General features: G+C 41.1%; 2 protein-coding genes and 1 long non-coding RNA gene across 3 annotated transcripts in view; 1 reads left to right on the forward strand and 2 right to left on the reverse strand.

The window, feature by feature from the left end:
- Window positions 1-94: 94 nt before the first annotated feature.
- On the reverse strand, window positions 95-12,299 carry LOC124428876 (collagen alpha-1(IV) chain). The gene is made up of 26 exons (XM_046973490.1): window positions 11,707-12,299; window positions 11,521-11,563; window positions 8,590-9,046; window positions 8,171-8,496; window positions 7,954-8,088; window positions 7,751-7,858; window positions 7,438-7,659; window positions 7,135-7,326; window positions 6,927-7,043; window positions 6,685-6,849; window positions 6,282-6,584; window positions 5,821-6,204; window positions 5,508-5,714; window positions 5,248-5,416; window positions 5,045-5,172; window positions 4,525-4,963; window positions 4,081-4,430; window positions 3,714-3,980; window positions 3,441-3,612; window positions 3,130-3,375; window positions 2,678-3,043; window positions 2,254-2,469; window positions 1,802-2,173; window positions 1,509-1,680; window positions 1,085-1,199; window positions 95-996 (listed from the first exon to the last, which is right to left on the reverse strand). The coding sequence occupies exons 1-26, from the start codon at window positions 11,724-11,726 to the stop codon at window positions 739-741; spliced, it is 5,949 nt and encodes a 1,982-aa protein (XP_046829446.1). The 5' UTR covers window positions 11,727-12,299; the 3' UTR covers window positions 95-738.
- Window positions 12,300-12,449: 150 nt separating this feature from the next.
- LOC124428877 (collagen alpha-5(IV) chain-like) overlaps window positions 12,450-18,993 on the forward strand; it is a 21,108-nt gene continuing 14,564 nt past the window's right edge. The window contains exon 1 of the mRNA XM_046973491.1: window positions 12,450-12,929. Within this exon, the coding sequence (XP_046829447.1) occupies window positions 12,822-12,929 (108 nt within the window). The 5' untranslated portion in view covers window positions 12,450-12,821. The remainder of the gene's footprint in view (window positions 12,930-18,993) is intronic.
- Window positions 17,864-18,605, reverse strand: LOC124428882. Its single transcript, XR_006943315.1, has 2 exons — window positions 18,261-18,605; window positions 17,864-18,182 (listed from the first exon to the last, which is right to left on the reverse strand). It is a non-coding gene; the product is annotated as an uncharacterized LOC124428882 (long non-coding RNA).

An 18,993-nucleotide genomic window follows, 5' to 3' on the forward strand; every position in this document is an offset into this window, starting at 1 on the left:
TACGTATAGATACGACATACATATGTACATATTTATGTATGCAGATATAGTGCATCCTGTTAACAGATGGATTTAAATAAATTTGAAAATGTAATTTTATTATCTACGTAGCAAAATACCTATTTATTTAAATATTTGGCTTCACACAATTACGAGGCTAAGATCTTTTATATTAATATACAATATGTAAAATGTGCCATATTGGATATGGGCAGTGTCCGTGGTAGTACGATAATCTTAAATGTTCATACGTTTTTTGCTTTTTTTTTGTTATTTTTTTTTTTGTTTTTTTTTTCTTTTTTAGCGAGATATAAATATATATTATTTTACATGCTAAGTGTGATAGTACGCTAAGGCACTTGCTTGAATAGTCATATAAAAATACGTACGGAGAAAAATTCTGAATAGATCGAAGAAGAAACGTTAGTATCGAAAGGTGACCATAGAAATGTGAAAGAAGAAAAAGCAAAAAGTAGAGGAGGAAGGAAATATGGATGGAAGTTGGAGAATGAGAGAGGAAAAAGAAGAAGACAAAAATTGAATAAAAAATGAGGAATCGTTGCGTTTGATTTGATTCGACTTCTCAATTTTCTATCATCTCTTCCTACAACCAATTCATATGTATGCTTTCTTACTTCTTCGTTTCACTATCGTTGTTGTTTCTTCCTCGTTACGATCGTTGTTATCGTTGTCGCGATAATAAAATAAAGATAGAGAAAATACAAAGTACGGGAAAATTTACGTATTCTTTATACAAACTTGGCAGCGACTTATTCCCGACCTAAGGTTTCCTGCCTTTAAGGTCTGTTTTCTAGGCACTTGAAATTGTTGGCTATCTTCTATGGTGGCCATCCAAAAACTAAACTCGTTCGAATAATAATGGCAGTGACCTTTCGCGCCATTGCATTCAATGAAAGGAGTTGCCCGGAAATCTTCCAAGCACGAACCAGAACTGGACAATGATTGTCCGCCACCCTGAGCACCTGCGCCAGTGTGCTAAAAGGAAAAAGGGAAAAGTGCTTGAGTAAACATTTCTCTCGTTATAAGAGTTAGACAAATTTGGGATAATCAATCTGGGATATACCATCAAAAAACTATATCCGATCCAAAGTCCGGTCCATCCATTTGGACATTCCGGAATGCTTAGAGACTGACTGTGTACTGCCAGAATATTAGCTGGAACTTCGCATACCACACACCTGCAAATCAGTTATTGTTTTATTTTTTGAAAATTTTTATATATTCTATCTAAACATTCAACTCGTTGTGATCACGCATAATATGTAACGTATGTAATATGTAACACAAGGTATGCCTATAGCGGAGAGTCGCTTATTAATTATGAATAGCGACACTTCATTTTCATAACCTCATGTGTATACCGCGATCAGTCATGTTTATTAATAAGGATACATTTATCGATGATGTTTGCTCGACGCAAATTTCGATACAAATGTATTTCCCAACGGGAGAAAATGTTCTCAAGATAAAACATTTCAAGAACATACCTTGAGATATATTCTTCTATCGCCGATTCCTCAGCTGGCATCATAGGAATTGGACTATTAGTTGATAGCCAATAAGAACGATCATTCCGACTAGCGTAATGACAAACACTGTTGACGTCGCAAACTAGGAAGGGCATCGTTGAGAATTTTCTTACGCACGAACCAGCATAACCTGTTTGTCGAGAAGGATTTATTGAACAGGTTAGTGTTAGTTAATTAATAATCAAACTATTCTAATTATCTTGATCATGCATGGCGTAGTAATAATTTATGAATTGATACAATTCTCTTACCTAGATCCTGAGAATGGGCTCTCTCGTCGCCATCCGTGAATAATAAACTATAACCTTCCCATAATTTGATGTGACCTGGTTCGCAGGTCGGTACGTATTGACTTTGACTATGTCGGACTAGTAAAATACCGGTAAGATAATCGGGTGTGGTTTCGCACGATTGACCTGGCTCTCCAACTGGTCCAGGAGCTCCCATAGGACCTTCGAGACCTGGCAAACCAGGTGCACCAGGAGGACCAGCAGGACCTGTCAATCCAATCGGACCAGGTGATCCCATGAATCCTTGAGCTCCTTTTATACCATTTACTCCTGGGAAACCTGGCGGTCCTGAAAGTCCTTTCTCGCCTGGTTGTCCAGGTAATCCCGCAGGACCTAAAATAATTTAAAAAGAAACGATTAACATAATAGATCATAATTATAGATTAAATAATAGACTGAAAGGTTATCCGTACCTGGATAACCGCGATCACCCTTTGGTCCTATGGGCGGTGGAATACAATCATCACCCTTATCACCCTTAGCACCAATATAACCAACGGCACCCATTAAACCTATTGAACCAGGATATCCTCGATCTCCCTTTTCACCGAGTTCTCCGGGAAGTCCGTTCACTCCGTCCCAGCCTCTATCACCTTTTTCTCCGGGAACGCCATCCAAGCCACTATGACCTATATGCACAAATAAATGCATATATAAAAGTTTTCCATTGTCAATAAGTATTCATTAATGTATCAGGTCAGTCCAAAAGTTCGTGCGCATTTTGCTACATACATACATGCTACTAATGCGCACGAACTTTTGGACTGACATAATAATTACATCGAGTTTTATGAAACAGAAAGAAACATTCAAAAAATGTATTAGCAAAAGCTATACCTGGTAGCCCAGGCTCTCCTTTCTGTCCTGGTGCGCCGAAAAGTCCTGGTTGTCCTCTGTCTCCTTTTGGACCTCTTTCACCCGGCAAACCTGGTACTCCTTCCAAACCTTGCGCTCCATCGCGTCCAGGTGGACCCGTAAGACCGATAGGACCTGCATCACCCTTTTCACCTTGAGGTCCGATAGGACCGTAGGGCCCAATATCTCCTTTCGGTCCAGGCAATCCAGGAAGTCCTCGTTCTCCTTTCTCTCCTGGAAGACCTGGGAACCCGTCTCGTCCGTGCTTACCCATCAAACCCGGTAAACCTTTCTCGCCCTTTATTGTTATTCCAGGAAGACCAGGAATACCAGTAGGACCTTGATCACCTATCAACAAAATATTATTTATAGAGTACAATCATCCCGTACGATACGTCTTAATCGCACGATGAATAAAACAAATATGATTTTACCCTTAAGGCCCATTGAACCGGGCGGTCCAGGATTTCCAACCGGGCCAGGCAGGCCTCTATCTCCTTTCTCTCCATCGTATCCGGCTAAACCTTCTAAACCACGATCTCCTTTACTTCCAGGTAATCCAGTTAAACCAGGATGACCAGGCTCGCCCTTTTCTCCTTTTACTGTAATCGTTGGTCCTGGTGGTCCCTTATCTCCTTTCTCACCAGGTGCACCAGGAATACCAGGAACGCCAACAGGACCTTAGAATAATATCGTTCGTTCGTTAGATTTATGAGAGAATTACGAAAGAATGTATTCCATTTACCGGGAAAACCGCGATCGCCTTTAACACCATCGAGTCCAGATCGTCCTGGTGCTCCCATTTTTCCTTCGGCTCCAGGGAATCCAGGTGCTCCAGGAGGTCCGACTTCTCCAATTTCACCTGGTAAACCATCGATTCCAGGCGTACCTGGTTCTCCTGGTTCTCCCGGTAAACCCTAAGAGAACGATAATGAAATCAAGTAAAACAAAACAAGTGGAAATCTATATTATTATAGATTTAAATATATATTATTATATGTAAATAAGAAATATTTACCACATCCCCTTTCAAGCCAACGAATCCTCTTACACCTGTGTCCCCTTTCGGACCTTGCAATCCTGGTAAACCATCGCGTCCTGGTGGTCCCGCTTCTCCTTTTAAACCAGGCAAGCCGTCACGTCCTACACCTGGTCTTCCAGGTTCTCCTTTGAGTCCATCGTATCCATCTCTTCCTGGTGGTCCAGGAGGTCCACGAATGCCAGGCATTCCTGGTTCACCCTTTTGTCCTTTTTCCGATACTTGTCCTGGTTCTCCTTTTCGGCCCTTTATAACATAAAAAAATATAATTACAAATCTTACAATGTGTATTTAAAAAATTATTATAAATAAAATATTTTAGAAAAAATATTTGGGAAAAACGTACGGGTAATCCTGGTGGCCCTGTATCACCTTTTGGTCCGTCATATCCGGGCAAACCTGGCACACCAGGAAGACCTTCTGGACCAATATCTCCTTTTGGTCCTGATAAACCGGGTCGACCGGGCTTTCCTTCCATGCCGGGTAAGCCAGGGAAGCCTGGTGATCCTTTCTCGCCTCTTTCTCCTTTCAAACCAGGCAAACCTTCGCTGCCAGGTCTACCAAGTGTACCAGGCAATCCGCGTCGTCCAGGATATCCTTTTGGTCCATCGATACCAGGAACTCCACGATCCCCTTTCGTACCAGGGAATCCTGGAAGGCCTGGTCTACCCGGTTCTCCTGGTAATCCGGGTTCACCTACGAGTACAACGTAACATCTTGAATCAATAACATCAGTAAAAATGGAATATTTTTTTTTTTCTTTTTTTTTATACCAATAGCAACATTTTACCTTTACTGCCATCAGCTCCGGGTGTTCCAGCGACCCCAGGAGGTCCTGGTGGTCCAATTGGACCGGTATCTCCTTTCTCTCCTGGTATACCTGGTAATCCATTATTACCTGGAATGCCGACGTCTCCTTTTTCACCAGTAAATCCTGTTAACCCTGGCGATCCAACTTGACCTTCTTTTCCTGGTGGACCAGGAAGACCTTTTTCTCCTTTCGATCCCGGTAACCCGGGTAAACAAGGACTGCCCTTCACAGTTATTCCTGGTTCTCCTTTATCACCTTTTCCACCGGGTATACCTGCATATCCTCGAAGTCCCTCACGACCAGGTTCACCCGGGAAACCCATTGGTCCTGTGTTACCTTTTTCTCCTCGAGGACCTGGTAAACCTCGTGGCCCTACAGGACCAGTTGCACCAATTGGACCAACATTTCCTGGAGGACCCTAATTTTTACACAAGCGAAGGTTAAATATGAATCTATAAACAATTGGTAATTATAAAAAAATTATATTCCATTTACTAACCTGAAGTCCTTGTAAACCTTTATCACCTGGTAATCCATCTTCTCCGGGAGGTCCTGGTTCACCTTTATCACCCGTAGGACCTCTATTGCCTTTCAAGCTTTCCATCCAATTCAAAGGTCGACACATACCTACATTATTGTTAATAGAAAAGTTTCTATTAAAAATCCTCTTTATATTTCCTATTACGAAAATATTATACTTACCAGGTTCACCCTTTTCACCATAAAATCCAGGTTCACCTTTTGCTCCAGGAGGTCCCGGTCTTCCTGCTTCTCCAGGCTCTCCCTTTAAGCTAATTCCTTTTTCACCCTTACGTCCAGGTGTTCCTGATCTACCAGGCGTACCATCTTGTCCTGGAAATCCACGATCTCCCTAAAATAATATCATTGTATGCATTAACATGATAAAATTTAAAGTTATATTTTATAAATGATTAAAAATAAATAAATAAGCTCAACGATACCGGCTGTCCTTTTAATCCTGGGAAGCCCTCCAATCCGGGTCTACCCTTTTCTCCTGGTGGTCCTTCTAGTCCTGGTGGGCCTTGCCGTCCTGGTTCTCCTCGCAATCCTTTTTCGCCTTTTTCCAATTTCAACATATCTTTCGTAACTATGCCGGGTGCTCCGGGAGATCCTTGGGGTCCAGGAGATCCTGGAGTGCCATCTCTTCCCTATTTAAACAAAAGTGAATCATGTCGCCTCTGCAGCGTATACAATACGTAAATAAAATTTACGTATTATTCACATTTTTTAAAGACAATTTTTTAAAAGATTTACCGGTGGTCCTGATGGTCCCATGGATCCTGGTAGTCCATCCATACCTGGTTCTCCGGGAAATCCGCGTTCCCCAGGCGGTCCACGTGGACCTGGCAGGCCAGGGCTACCATCGAAACCGCGATCTCCTTTTGCACCTCGCGATCCTGGTATGCAATCTTGACAACGACCACCGACATCTCCTTTCTCACCGGGTGTCCCGGGGAAACCTGGTGTACCATCTCTTCCTGCTGTTCCAGGTTCTCCAGGTAATCCAGGCGCTCCAGGTGAACCTGGAATACCATCCAAGGAGTCTCCTGGTCGACCTCGTACTCCAATATAACCACGTTCTCCTTTTTGTCCTTTTTCTCCATCTTGACCAGGTATACCATCCATTCCTTTCGGACCCTAAATCGATGATAAAAATAATCATTCTTTTTCGTATAAGGGGTTTATAAACGTATACAAAAAAAATCAATGCTTACCATAATCGATAATCCCTTTTCTCCCGGCAAACCTCGCGGACCTACTGGTCCCGGAGGACCGTCGAAACCACGAGGACCAGCCCCACCAGGAAACCCAGTAAGTCCTGGCTCTCCTTTTGCCCCTTTCTCTCCCGACAAACCTTCCGGACCTGGAATTCCTTGTAAACCAGGCCCACCTTGCAAGCCGATAGGACCTTTTGGACCTGGGTCGCCTGGAAATCCATCGGAACCTCGAGGACCGATTGGGCCAGGAAAACCTCGTGGACCTTTAGGACCTGGTGGTCCCGGTCTTCCCTTGCCACCCTAATAATTATAATATCTTTCTTAAGCCAAGGTCGACATCAGTGTATGATACGTCACACAATATAATAATATTTTAAAAGTGCTTAGAAAGATAACTTACACCTGGTGGACCAGGTGGTCCTCGCAATCCTGGAACTCCCATAAGTCCATCATGACCGGGTTCTCCTTTTTGTCCTGGTCGACCAGGAAGACCATCCAATCCGTCATAACCTCGATCACCTTTACGACCAGGTGGACCGGGAGGTCCAGAGAAACCATCCCTACCCTACAAATATCGTATTTGGTAAGTTTACCTAGAAAACAAAATAGGAGATTTTTGCAAATAACAATAGAAAAACTTACACGAATACCTGGCGCTCCAGGAAGACCTTTTTCTCCCTTCATACCCAATGCACCAGAAAGACCATGATCTCCGATCATTCCTGGTTCTCCTTTTTGACCATCCAATCCCATGTCGCCCTAAATCATATAAATTCGCATATAATATAGATTCATATGTTGTATAAAATTAATTGTTGACGAAAATAATTAAAATATAAGACTCAATTACTCTATCTCCTTTTTCTCCTGGTTCACCAGGTGGTCCAGCCATTTCCGAGCCTCCTCCTAACAATGGCACTAGAGGTCCCGACGTACCAGGAGGACCTTGTTCACCTTTCTGTCCTTTATCTCCTTTTAATCCTTCAAATCCAAGACCCATATTACCTTTCTCTCCTTTCGGCCCTGGGATACCAGGTGCACCCTATAATCAAATACACACACATACACATACACACACAGACACACTTCTCCGTACATTATAAAACTTTTAATACATATACATGCATAAGGATAAAATGAAAGGATCATTTACCTGTGATCCCCGTTCTCCTTTCGGGCCGGGATAACCTCGCTGTCCTTGGGATCCAGGAGATCCTGGTGGACCTCGTACGCCATCTATTCCAGGTTCTCCTTTTTGACCAACTGGAAAATTCCCTGCAAAAGCTGGTTGACCCTTTTCTCCTTTAGGACCTCTAGGACCACGGAAACCTCGGGGTCCTATTTCACCGGGTTGACCGTCTTTACCCGGAGCACCCTGTCAATGTTTCAAATAGTATAACTATGCAAATGAATTCTATCGAGAAATGAGGAAATGAGCGATAATGTGAAATTCCGTATGTACATACGTCTGTTCCATTACAACCATCTCTACCAGGAAGTCCAGGAAAGCCAGGTGGTCCTTGAACTCCAGGAATACCGTTTATTCCAGGAAAACCAGGCATACCCATTTTACCCTTTAAAAAGTGAGATTATATATAAATGGTAACGGAAACTATATTACTTATACTTAATGATGCGCTGACGTAAAATATTTTAAAATGATAATTACTCTTTCTCCTTTTGGCCCGCGTGGTCCTTGGGGTCCAGGATCACCTTTTTCTCCTTTCGGACCTAAGAGACCTTCAGATCCAGGAAATCCCTGCTGTCCTTTTGGTCCTTGTGGCCCAACCGTACCAGGTGGACCCTGGACGATCAAGAAAACATTATTATTCTTACATAGACTCTAAAACGGTCTATAATTATTAATCCTTTAAAATTCAACTCACACGTGAACCTTTCTCGGCAAAGCATTTTGGTATGCAATTTGCCGATCCAGTGCAATTACGAGATCGTGTTGCACCAGGTACAGGGATAGCTGAATAACTGCTTGGATAATTTTCCGATTGTCCAGCGGCTCCGTATCCACCTTGTCCTCTATTGTAACCAATATTGTAACCAGTATTGTAACTAGATTCCTGATCATAAGAAGTATGCGAACCGTAAGGATCGATAGCAGCTCGATTAACATCATAAGGTCCTCTATCGTTGTCAGTTCTTGAAACTTGGCCTTGACCATAATAATAAGGAAAGCCGCGATTACCTTCGTAGCCTCCTACAATATTTATAACGATCGTTTACTACATGATTGCATAAATATACCTATAGTTACTAATTTTTCTCATAAAGAACCTCTATCGTATTTTACCTCCATATTCTGTTTGATTGTGTTCTCTTTGTCCGGGAGGATAACGATATCGATCATCGTTATTTCCTGATCCAGATGACTCTTGACCATTCGTATATCCACCGTATCGTCCGGCTGTCTCTTGATTATATGGATAATTGTTTGAATAATCTCGATGTCCCGATCCATAAGATCCGCCATCTCTCGATCCTTCAGAATGATATTCTTGTCGATTCTGAGGATCGTTATTCCCATAATCATATTCAACGAAGTCGTTGCTCGAATTTCCTTCACTGTTCACAGGTCTATTTTGATTATCGAATTTTCTTTCTGGATATTTCCATGTTTGAGGGAGTCGATATTCGTCATCGGTACCATTTGGTCCCCCATCGCTTCGTACATCGACTCGTATATCTCCTCGCGATGCGTCCAAAGGAACGACCGTTTGCGAATTCCTTACCCATGTGTAATTATATTCCTAACATTGTAAAAATAATAATTTAAGCTCTTGCACAAGCAAAAGATTCATATCCACGTTATTGTTGATGATTTTAAGGTATACCGAAAAGAAAGTTAACGAGTCAAATTTAGTCATCATTCTCCAGGAAAGTTTATTGTCTCGTATTCCTTTTTGTTTCTCTCTTTCTCTCTCTCCTTCTCTCTCTCTTTTAAATCTCACAGTGACACCCGCCGACGGGAAGCGCAAAGAGATAATTGCCTCGTTATCGCTCACTAACGACGAATCACCGTTGAAGCTTGCATGCTCTTCGGACCTCGAAACGAATTATGATCATTGAGAGATCATTGTTCATTAACGAATTTTGAAATTAAAATAGTATCACTCTTATATTTATTCTTTAAAATAGGGTAAAAATATGCAATAAGATATAATGGATTATATATGATTTACAGGAAATCTGTTGTTTTTATTATTAATTCACATAACTGGTAAATACTTCTATATTCAAGGATACTTCCTTGAATTACAAATATAATAACAGTAAAGATCAGCGTTAAATTATATTTTTGTACCAATAATAATAAGAATAAAAATTGAAAAGTGGATATTTTTATGGATTGGTGTCTGAAAATCGGTCGAATTGCGTCAGAGTAAAAAAGAGAACAACTACGTTTACGATCGTTTTGATCAAAATTGCGCGATCCACGCGCGGTCCGAACAATTTTGTTAAACGCATTTAACCTAATTTTCTTATTTCTAGATAAAAGATATCTTTTCGTGACGGTTCAAGAATTGTCCTTTTTATCGCCTATCTCGGTAGCTTTCGTGAAACCGCGATTACGTAATGCAAAGCCAACCAGAGACACGCGTCTATCGCGCCTACCGATCCCTTACCCGCCCCCTCTCGTATCCTCGACCTTCTTCTTCTTCTTCTTCTTCTTCTTCTTCTTCTTCTTTGTTTCTTTTTTCGTTTTCCTTACTCTTCCCCTTGCCCCACCCCACACATCCCTCACCGTCTTCCACTGCAGCGCGGTATCGCGATTCAACCGTTAACTCGACGCTTCGGAACAACATTGACGTTGTATCGGTGTGCATGTACATGCGTATATACTTACGTGGGACGAGGACCACGCATGCTGACTCCTTAACTCGGCATTTTTTCTTATAAATCGTTCGCGCGCACCGCCAGGCAATCACGCCTCGAGATTGCCAGACGAGCCACTCTCGGCCTGCAAACCGGTGCAGCGAAAAACCGGTATCCTCCAGTTGGTTCGTTACCGTGTTACGACATATTTATCGAGCCCTTAAACACGCACCCCACCGAACGTGATGCAAAGTCAACCGAATCAACTATTCTTTGAGTCTCTATAGATTCATCGATCTTACCAGAAAGAGAGAGAGAGAGAGAGAGAGAAAGAAAAAGAGAGATTCCTTGGGAATACGTTGCTTTTGCTAATATATCAAATTAGGAGATAAATTGACCTGGAAATTATGTCGACATCGTTAAAGAATTTTCGTAACATATCCATTTGATTACTTGGTGAGAATTTACAATATTTTATATCGTAATAATAAATCGGTAGTAGTATTTTTTTAAAGCAGCAATCCAAAATTATTGTAAAATATGTATTAGTATCATTAATTCCGATATAAACCATTGAAAAATTCTGACGTTAGTTATTATCCATGCTGATAATTCAATCTCGAACACGATCATTTCTTTACCGAGCGATCGCATACTACTAGCATCACTGCTATATTCGAAATCTCCAAGAGGTTTCTTGTTGTTCTTAGAAAGTAGTTAATCTCAATCTTTATGTAGCACGACGGCAAAATTCGATTTCATCGAACGGAGAGCGAAACCAAACGAGAAGCATTTCCGAACTATTTTCAGTAGTGAGTAAGCGGTCTCGCGTGTCGGTGTACATACTAATGTAATAAAATTATGGAGAGCGCGGTTACGGCGTCCCGTGGGCGGACTGGTTCGCATCGTACGACTGCCCCATTTCTGATTTTGCAGCTTTTTGCAGCTGGCACCAGTACCGACGTTACGAATACCTTTCGAATTTAATGAGAAAATTTCCCTGTAAAGGTACCCATTTAATAAACGCTACTTTATATCGAATAAATGTCGGAACATCAAAGGATTAGATCTAAAGTTAAATCGAAAGTTAAATCGACGATTCGCATTGAGAAGAGCGTGTAAACGTAACTCGCACGTGCGTGCACGTGCGGCCGACGGGGTGCACGAGAGAACGGTCGGTGTAGGCGCGCTCTCGTTAGGTGTTCCTCCAAGTCGATGAATGAAAGAACGAAATTGGGCCCGAAGCAGCGATCTAATGTGGTTCTGCTGCACCTTACGGTAAAGGATATTTATAATGCATTCGCGTTACGTACTTTGATAATCACAATAGGATATTAGGTAGTCCAGTGTATCTGAGTGTGTACGTGCGTATTTTTTGTATATAAAAATATATACATCGTCTACGTACCTCGCTGACGATCCCGGTCAAGCAGACTAGGGATGCGACGAGTCTGTAAAAAGAAGAAGAAAGGATAAGAGGAAAGGATACGTTATATAAGCTACCCCCTGCGGCATGTTAAAGGGCGAAGAGAAGCTGAGTGGGAGCATTTGGGGGAGAATAAAAGTACGAGAAAGAAGAAAGTGGTAAACTCACCGCAATCCCAACCGGGTCATGTCGAGCTCCCTATTCCTGTAGCGGAGCTAGGGAGCCGAGAAGTCAGACGAACAGACACAGGTCAAACGTTAGCGACTCTTGGAACGGATCTCAGTCTCACAAAATATCTCGCGTAACCCGGCACCGAGTGGACGCTCTCTGTGGACCGTCCCATCCAGGGAGGGCTCTGAATGAAGTCGGGTGGAGGGAAAGAAGGTGGAGGCAGAGTGGCGAGCCACGCAAGCTAGAATTCCTCCGCCGAAAGGATCCGCGTGCGCGTACGGCGGAAAGAAAGAGCGCGAAAGAAAGATTGTCGTCCTCGTCGTTGTCCTCTTCCTTCTCCTCTTTCTTCTTCTGGTGGTGGACCACGTCTCCCCGCCTTTGCTCCCTTCTCATGTGTTTATCTCTCTTGTGAGTCTAACCACTCGTGGGAGGGAGAAGGAAGAAGAGAGGAGAAGAGAAGAGTAAGAGAGTCGTGCATCAGCGGGGCTGCCTGCCGCTCCTTCTTCTTGGCCCTCTGTTCTCCGCTTTGGAGCACTCCTCTTCTCCACTCGCTCGCGAGCGGCTACACGGCCAGCTCCGAGCAGGTCGCGCGTCGTTCGACGACTGTTGCGCGGTCGTGGTACTCTCGCGACCGGCGTACACTCGCGTAAGGATACCGGTGCTCTCGAGAGAGCACGCTTTCCCTCCCGCCCTCTCTTCGACGACACGCCGGCTCTGTGTGTGGCGGCTGGAGCGATCAAGCGGACGCCCCGTACGCGCCGAACGACTTGTCCTATCTCTCTCTCTCTCTTTCTCTTTCTCTCTCTCTTTCTCTCTTTCTCTCTTTCTCTCTCTGACTCGCGCGCGCGCGCTTTATTTCTTTCTCTACCTCTGAGTGTGGGCCCTTCGAGACTCGTCCGCAACTCGACTCGGCTCCTCTACGCCACGCCACGAAGAGACACCGAATAGACGCGACCCGGACGCCGTCGAACGGATCGCTTGCCTCACAAATTTTCGCGAAAAAGGATCTGGCAGACCACTGAAAAGCAACTGTTACCGCCTCGTCAGGTAGACGAGCGAATATTGAGGAGAGGGAGGTAAGGAGGAGGAGGAGTAGGAGGAGGCCCTCCACGATGCGGCCCTTGGCCGCCAATTTGGATGGGCCTAGCCCTGGCGTATTGCGAATCGCCTACGTCCTTGTCCTACTCGTCGCTGTGAAAATATCTGCGACCAAAGCTACGGTAAGTTAAATCTTCTAGTCCTTATCGATATAATTATATATTCGTGACTATCAATTTGTCACCTTTAAGTTTTCAATGCGCTTATCAAGATAGGGCTGACATTTGCTTGCTTCGCCCGTCTAGATCGATCGAATCGACCTAGAGGCAAAAGAAAATATAAACTCCGTGACGGCATGCTCGAAACACGCGAGCTCGCTTATGAATGTGGGTGAACGCTATACCCATTTATTGCCTTTAACTTTCTACGAGGTTACGACAAAACGTGCGAATTAATCCTGACGTACAGAGTTCATGCTTTTCAATTATCTCGAATAAAAAATGCTTCGATGATATAAAATTTCATCCTCTTGATACATCCTAAGATACCAATCTACCGATAGAGAAAAGATCGGTGAAAAAATTCGGTCGTAAAAGATAGTCCGCATCAAAAGATAGACTGAAAGAAAGTAAATCTTAGCAAAGATTCCCTTTAAACTACGTTCCATATTGAAAAGAATATCTATGTTATATAGAATAGGTTGGGCTCCATCGGAAAATGTCGAAAAGTTTCGCTTTTCAAACAGTTTAATCTTTCTATATCATTGAAGTCACTCAGCAGGCAGTTCCGCAGGCGATTTCGACGCCCGATGGTAGGGAACAGTCTTTGTTGTACGAGACGAAAGAGGAAGGCCGACCGAGTTAGGGGAGGTGTAGGACGATCTCTTCGGTTTCGCAAGCCCCAGCCGGAATCATCCTCCGCTATTATGTTATCCACCTTCTTTCGAACCGATGGCCTTACGAATTTTATCTCATACGTGTTCTCATTTTCTTTGTTCGTTTTTTCTTTTTTTCTTTCTTTTTTTCCTTCTTCGTCCTTTTTAGCTAACCATTCAATTCGCATATTTTTGATCGATCAATTCAACTAACTCTATCCGTTGCTATATATTGCTATTACACCCTGGTAAAGTACGTAAATGGTACCGATGTCGATGGAAAACAGAGGTGTAAGAAGCAGCTATTTCGAGCTTTGGTAGCGGACTATAGGACAATAGTATTACTTTCACCGAACTGGAGTTAGCCGAGTTAAAATTACGATGTCAGCCATGATTTTACTAGCACGAAACTCGTTCGACTTGTAAATCGTATAAAAATCGGTATATCGTAAAGCTAACTCGTAAAGTCTAAAAATAATTTTCAAGAAATTCACCAAATATACATACTTCCTTTGCGCAAATGAAAAGAGGAGTATCGAAGCGATAAGAGAATATCGTTATGTGTCTAACGAGTCAAACTCAACGAATGGAAACAACGTGCTAGTGACATCACGCATGAAAATAATTTATTAAGAACGTGAATGAAAGTGTTCGTTGTGGCGACCGATGATGATAAGAGCTAGTCGAGAATCGTCCGAGAATCATCCGAGAATTGTTTAATAGACCAAAGTGTTTATGGATGTAACGATAACCCTTCCCGCGTTTATTTTGTTTGTACGCAAGCGTAAACTCCCCTCAAGTTCGTCGCATCGTTCTTGGTAATGGCTTCATTTTTAAAAATGTTAAATTAAATGAACCATGAGCAAAGTTTATCGCAAATGACTTTTCTATATAATCATCGTTGATTCCCAGAAATTCTAAAGATTGCAAGAAAATAAAAGATAATGTTTCAATTTCATTCAAAGGAACAAGTTTATTTATTAATCATGATTTTAATACTAAAAAGAGATGATGATTCACCTAAAACATTTATATCTGACGTAAGGTCGATAAGCACGAAAGAAAATAGGTACCGATAACATTCCAAGAATCATTTTCGTTTCGACCGCACAATTTCCTCCAAATTTTCTTGTCGACAACAGTGCTTATCGATTCTGTACAATCCAACACATACAATGACTTCGAGGAATTATTTTTATTTGTCTTCAAAGAATATACCGATAGAATTCATTCTAGTTATGTTATAAACATGGTTTCGGTTTCATTACTCTATTGTCGCGGTCCATCAAAAGGAACTTATCGCTCAATTAAGTGCTTAGAGGTCTTTAATAACTCCAATGAGACATGACGATCGTGAACTTTCTTAGGTCAAATTGTTAACTTCTTGACAATGAACGTCGAAATAAAATAAATACCGAACTATTAAACGAATATGTGAATATTATAAAAGATTTGCATAGGTGAACACGTCATATTTCCTGACACGTTTCCATTTATAGAGAATATTTAAGGGCGAAAGCGATATCTCTTACGAAACGAGTAACCTCGATATAATATTATCGCGTGGAGTTCAAGGGGTTAGCCGCGATGCGTAACGTTCTTTTGAAATCTGAGGAACTTGCGTTGACCAATTCTCATTGGTTTATTACTTGAAAGCATGCTTCAACGAAGGGGCTCAAGTATAAAATTCGTACTTTGGCTAATAATAATATCTAATTATTTGTCTATGTTATATTTTAATATTACTTATATTTTTTCTTTCAATTTTGGTTTTTTATACCTTGATTTGTACAAAACTATGATCTTTTACTATGATAGGAAGCGTTGGATCCCTCTAAAATACAAGAGTATCTATTGCCAACTAAAATTAGATTTAGTCTCGTCTTCATATCCGTTTCTATTTCCGCGTGAGCCGATAGTCTTTAGCGATGCAACCAAAGCGAGATATTTTTTCCTTCTTCTTCTCGTTGTTCTCGTCTTCCTCCTCCTCCTCTTCCTTCTTCTCCTCCTTCTTCTCCTCTTCCTTCTCATATGTCGTCGATAAATTAAACCAGGAAGAAGTTCGACTCCTAGTATTATCGCATTTCGCTGCATTCAGAAATACGAGGTCGAACCGTATCGTTGAAAGAATTCGAACGCGTGCATCGTTTAATCTCTTGCTTTTAAGCCAACCTAATCCAATGAAAAATATCAAACTATCTTTTGAATTTTATTCTAAATTTTGCAAAATGAATCGTCTAAATCCCTTCATCCTAATCTTCGACCTTGATAAATTTTAATTAAAAGAAGATCTATCATTAAAGAGAAGTCTCTTGAAAAAGCTCAAGATTTGCTTGCAACCGAGAATCGTACTTGACATTTGACCTGCAGTAGAAACTTGCCAGTCCGATTAGAATTAAATCAAAAGATTCGGGGTTACGTTAGAGTTCAATGCTAAGTTCGCTAAGAAGGATACGCCTATCGATCTTGACCGTAATTCGTCTTTTACTAATAATTTACCCAATGTTTAATGCAAAAACATTTTGCAATACTACAAATTTTTTTTAATTTTTTCTTAGAGATATACATTTTTTTTAATCATTTTATATATATTATTTCTGTTTGAAATTCATTTTTAAAACGCTTGACTTTAAACATGGCTTAATTGACAGTATCAACAGCATAAAACAAGTACTATCAATTACGGAAATTGTGCTATAGTCTAAAAATGCAAACTTACGTATATACCATGTTACACAACACTGCCACAATTTTTAATTGACTCCTAATTGAATGATTCTTTTTAGAAATTAGAAGAAAAATATTTTACTATAAATATTATAATTTATGAAATTTAATGAAAGAGAAATCATGAAACATGGTCGTTTACTAAAAGAGAAGAAATGGAAAGAAGAGGAGGATGAAGTCGAAGGTATGCAGGCAGGCAGACAGTCAGACAAACGGACACACAAAGAGAGAGAGGAGAGAGAGAGAGAGAGAGAATTAACCAGAGGGAGAAGCTCACGAATCACGATAGCCAACTCTTCTACCTACGTCCTACGGTATCCATCCGCTATTTCGCTTGGTCAGCGTCATTCCCTTCGACGGTCCCTGAAGACGATCGTTTGTGCCGCATGTTATGCAGATTCTAAAGGAATAGTCTCATATTTTCACTCACTTTCTATATTAAATGTAAAAATTTTATTCGCTAAGAAAAAATCTTAAATTTGGAGCACCAAAGGACGGAAAAGTTTGAAAAGTTAATGACCGATAAGAAATCAAGTTTCATCGATAGCTATCTTCTACATGCTTTCTCATTTAACAATTTTTCTAAACCTATCGTGACCCTATTGTTTCTTATCAGTCGTTCTTCCTTATCGGAAATAAAAACAGGTAAACCAAACATCGTCGTTGATCCAGATTCCGAAGAAGTGCAAACTTTTCGCCACAGGAAAGATGATTCTATTATCAGTGGTGGTATACTTACTTCACTGACATTTTTTTAAATGTTACAAATTGAATCAGGGATTTGAATATACAAAACATTCATTTATAGTAGAAAACGCAGCAATATCGTGACACGGCAATATAACGATATCGAAGAAACGATGAAGATTGTTTTTTTTTGTATTCATATATTTTGTTATTCTCGTATGTCCGACTATTAGTACAATTTATAATATAATTGAGAATTAGGAAAATCTGAGGAGAGATAAGAGATAATTAGGTTCGCGAACCGTCTTTGAACATATCTGATCTGGATCATATCTTTAACGAACATACACCGGTTCTTTCAAGGAGTTCAATAGCCCCACCCATCGGTAGACCCATGGCTAGAGGAGTGAATATTTTAAGTGATCACGTAAACTTCCTCGGTTCGTGGAAAGCATTCGACACATGGCGGACTTTTCTATCAACGCGATGAACCAAACGAAGGAAGCAAATTCGTTGAAGCAAATTCGAAGAGTTTTTCAGATCAAAAGTAATCTGAAGGAAAGAATTCTGGAACGGATGTTACGGCGCGGCAGATAAGTGGAAGGCGCCTCCGCGAATCGAGGCATAATTCGCCGCAGATCGCCGGAGTCGACGCGTCGAGTGCTCGCGAAATTATGTCACGCGGCGAATTACCGTTGCGCTTGTTACGTCATCGTAAGGCGCAAGAAAAAAAGCAACAAGTACTGACGATCTCCTCGATACGCTTTCGAAGATGACCAACGATTTAAGTGGCAAGACGAGGAAAAATATTATATAATGTTCCAACTATCGGTTTTACCTCCAACGATCTGTTACTTTTGCCTGATTAATTTATTAGCTCGTAAAATATGACAATATTGTAATAAATCTAATTGTAAGTATTTTTCTGTCGTAAAAGGGAGAATTAATAGAGATTGAAAAGTCGAAGGTCTTCCAGCAAATTTATCCAACAGATTCGTTGAAAGCGACGAACACGAAACGCTTAGTTGACACAAGCGGAATATTCATCCGCAAGGCAAACGCGTGGAAGCGACTCTCCATTTTCGTTCGCCTCCGACGCTCTGCAAATAGAGCGACGTCCTTCGATGCTCGACTCCTCCTTGCTTTTCTAAAACAAAAAGAAAAAAAAAAATGAGAAAAAGGCATTAGACGTTAACACGTCCAACGATACTCGAACGATACTGACCGTTTTTTTAATCTCCTACAACTTCACTATTTCTCGTTTCATACAAAAAAATAATCATAAGCATAATGTGAATTAATTTAAAGAGCTAATGATGTAATAGATTATAAATGAAAAAGAAAAAAAACATTTAATACCCAAAGACAAATATATGTAATTTCTTTCCTCTAATCCGATCGATTTAACAGATATACCGAATGAATTTTTTCCCAAAATGACTTCATCGACCAAACGGAAGACGGCTAATCGTCGTACTAATATCGTAAAAACGGCCTCGCGGACGAGCGTTTGACGAGACTAGCCGAGGCCAAGACCGATCTACGCGATGTCGAGTGAGTGCATTTTCGCATCGACCTCGCCATTACCCGTTAGGCATATCCTATGCATAAAGCGATACTCGTTGCCTGTGTCCTTCGTTTGGCTCGTCCTCGTCGTCATCGCTATCATCATCGTCATCGTTATCGTCATCGCACGAGATCGTCTATTTTCTCGCAATGAGTCGCGTCACGTTCAATTCGATACCAACTTGCGGATGTAGCAAATTCTTTCTTTATTCATTTTTTGCCTTTTCCCTTTTATTTCATTCATTTCTTTTTTTTTTTATTTATTTATTTCTTTTTTTCTTTCTTGACATTTTATCTATACGTCTTCAATTAATAGTAACATAGTACGTTTGCATATGAGAATCAAACATATAGACATATATAATGAAGCAATTAGCTGATGTCAAATTCTA

The sequence above is a fragment of the Vespa crabro genome, chromosome 13 (assembly GCF_910589235.1).
Source record: "Vespa crabro chromosome 13, iyVesCrab1.2, whole genome shotgun sequence".
NCBI classification, from domain to species: domain Eukaryota; kingdom Metazoa; phylum Arthropoda; class Insecta; order Hymenoptera; family Vespidae; genus Vespa; species Vespa crabro.

What these genes read in the sequence shown, in the direction of transcription:
- LOC124428876 (XM_046973490.1), bottom strand. Translation starts at nt 11,726, where the DNA reads ATGACCCGGTTGGGATTGCG. An exon ending in AAGGAGAACGGGGATCACAG is followed by an intron (nt 7,327 to 7,437) that starts GTAAATGATCCT and finishes ATTTGATTATAG; the next exon opens with GGTGCACCTGGTATCCCAGG. An exon ending in CAGGAGAAAAAGGAGATAGA is followed by an intron (nt 7,044 to 7,134) that starts GTAATTGAGTCT and finishes TATATGATTTAG; the next exon opens with GGCGACATGGGATTGGATGG.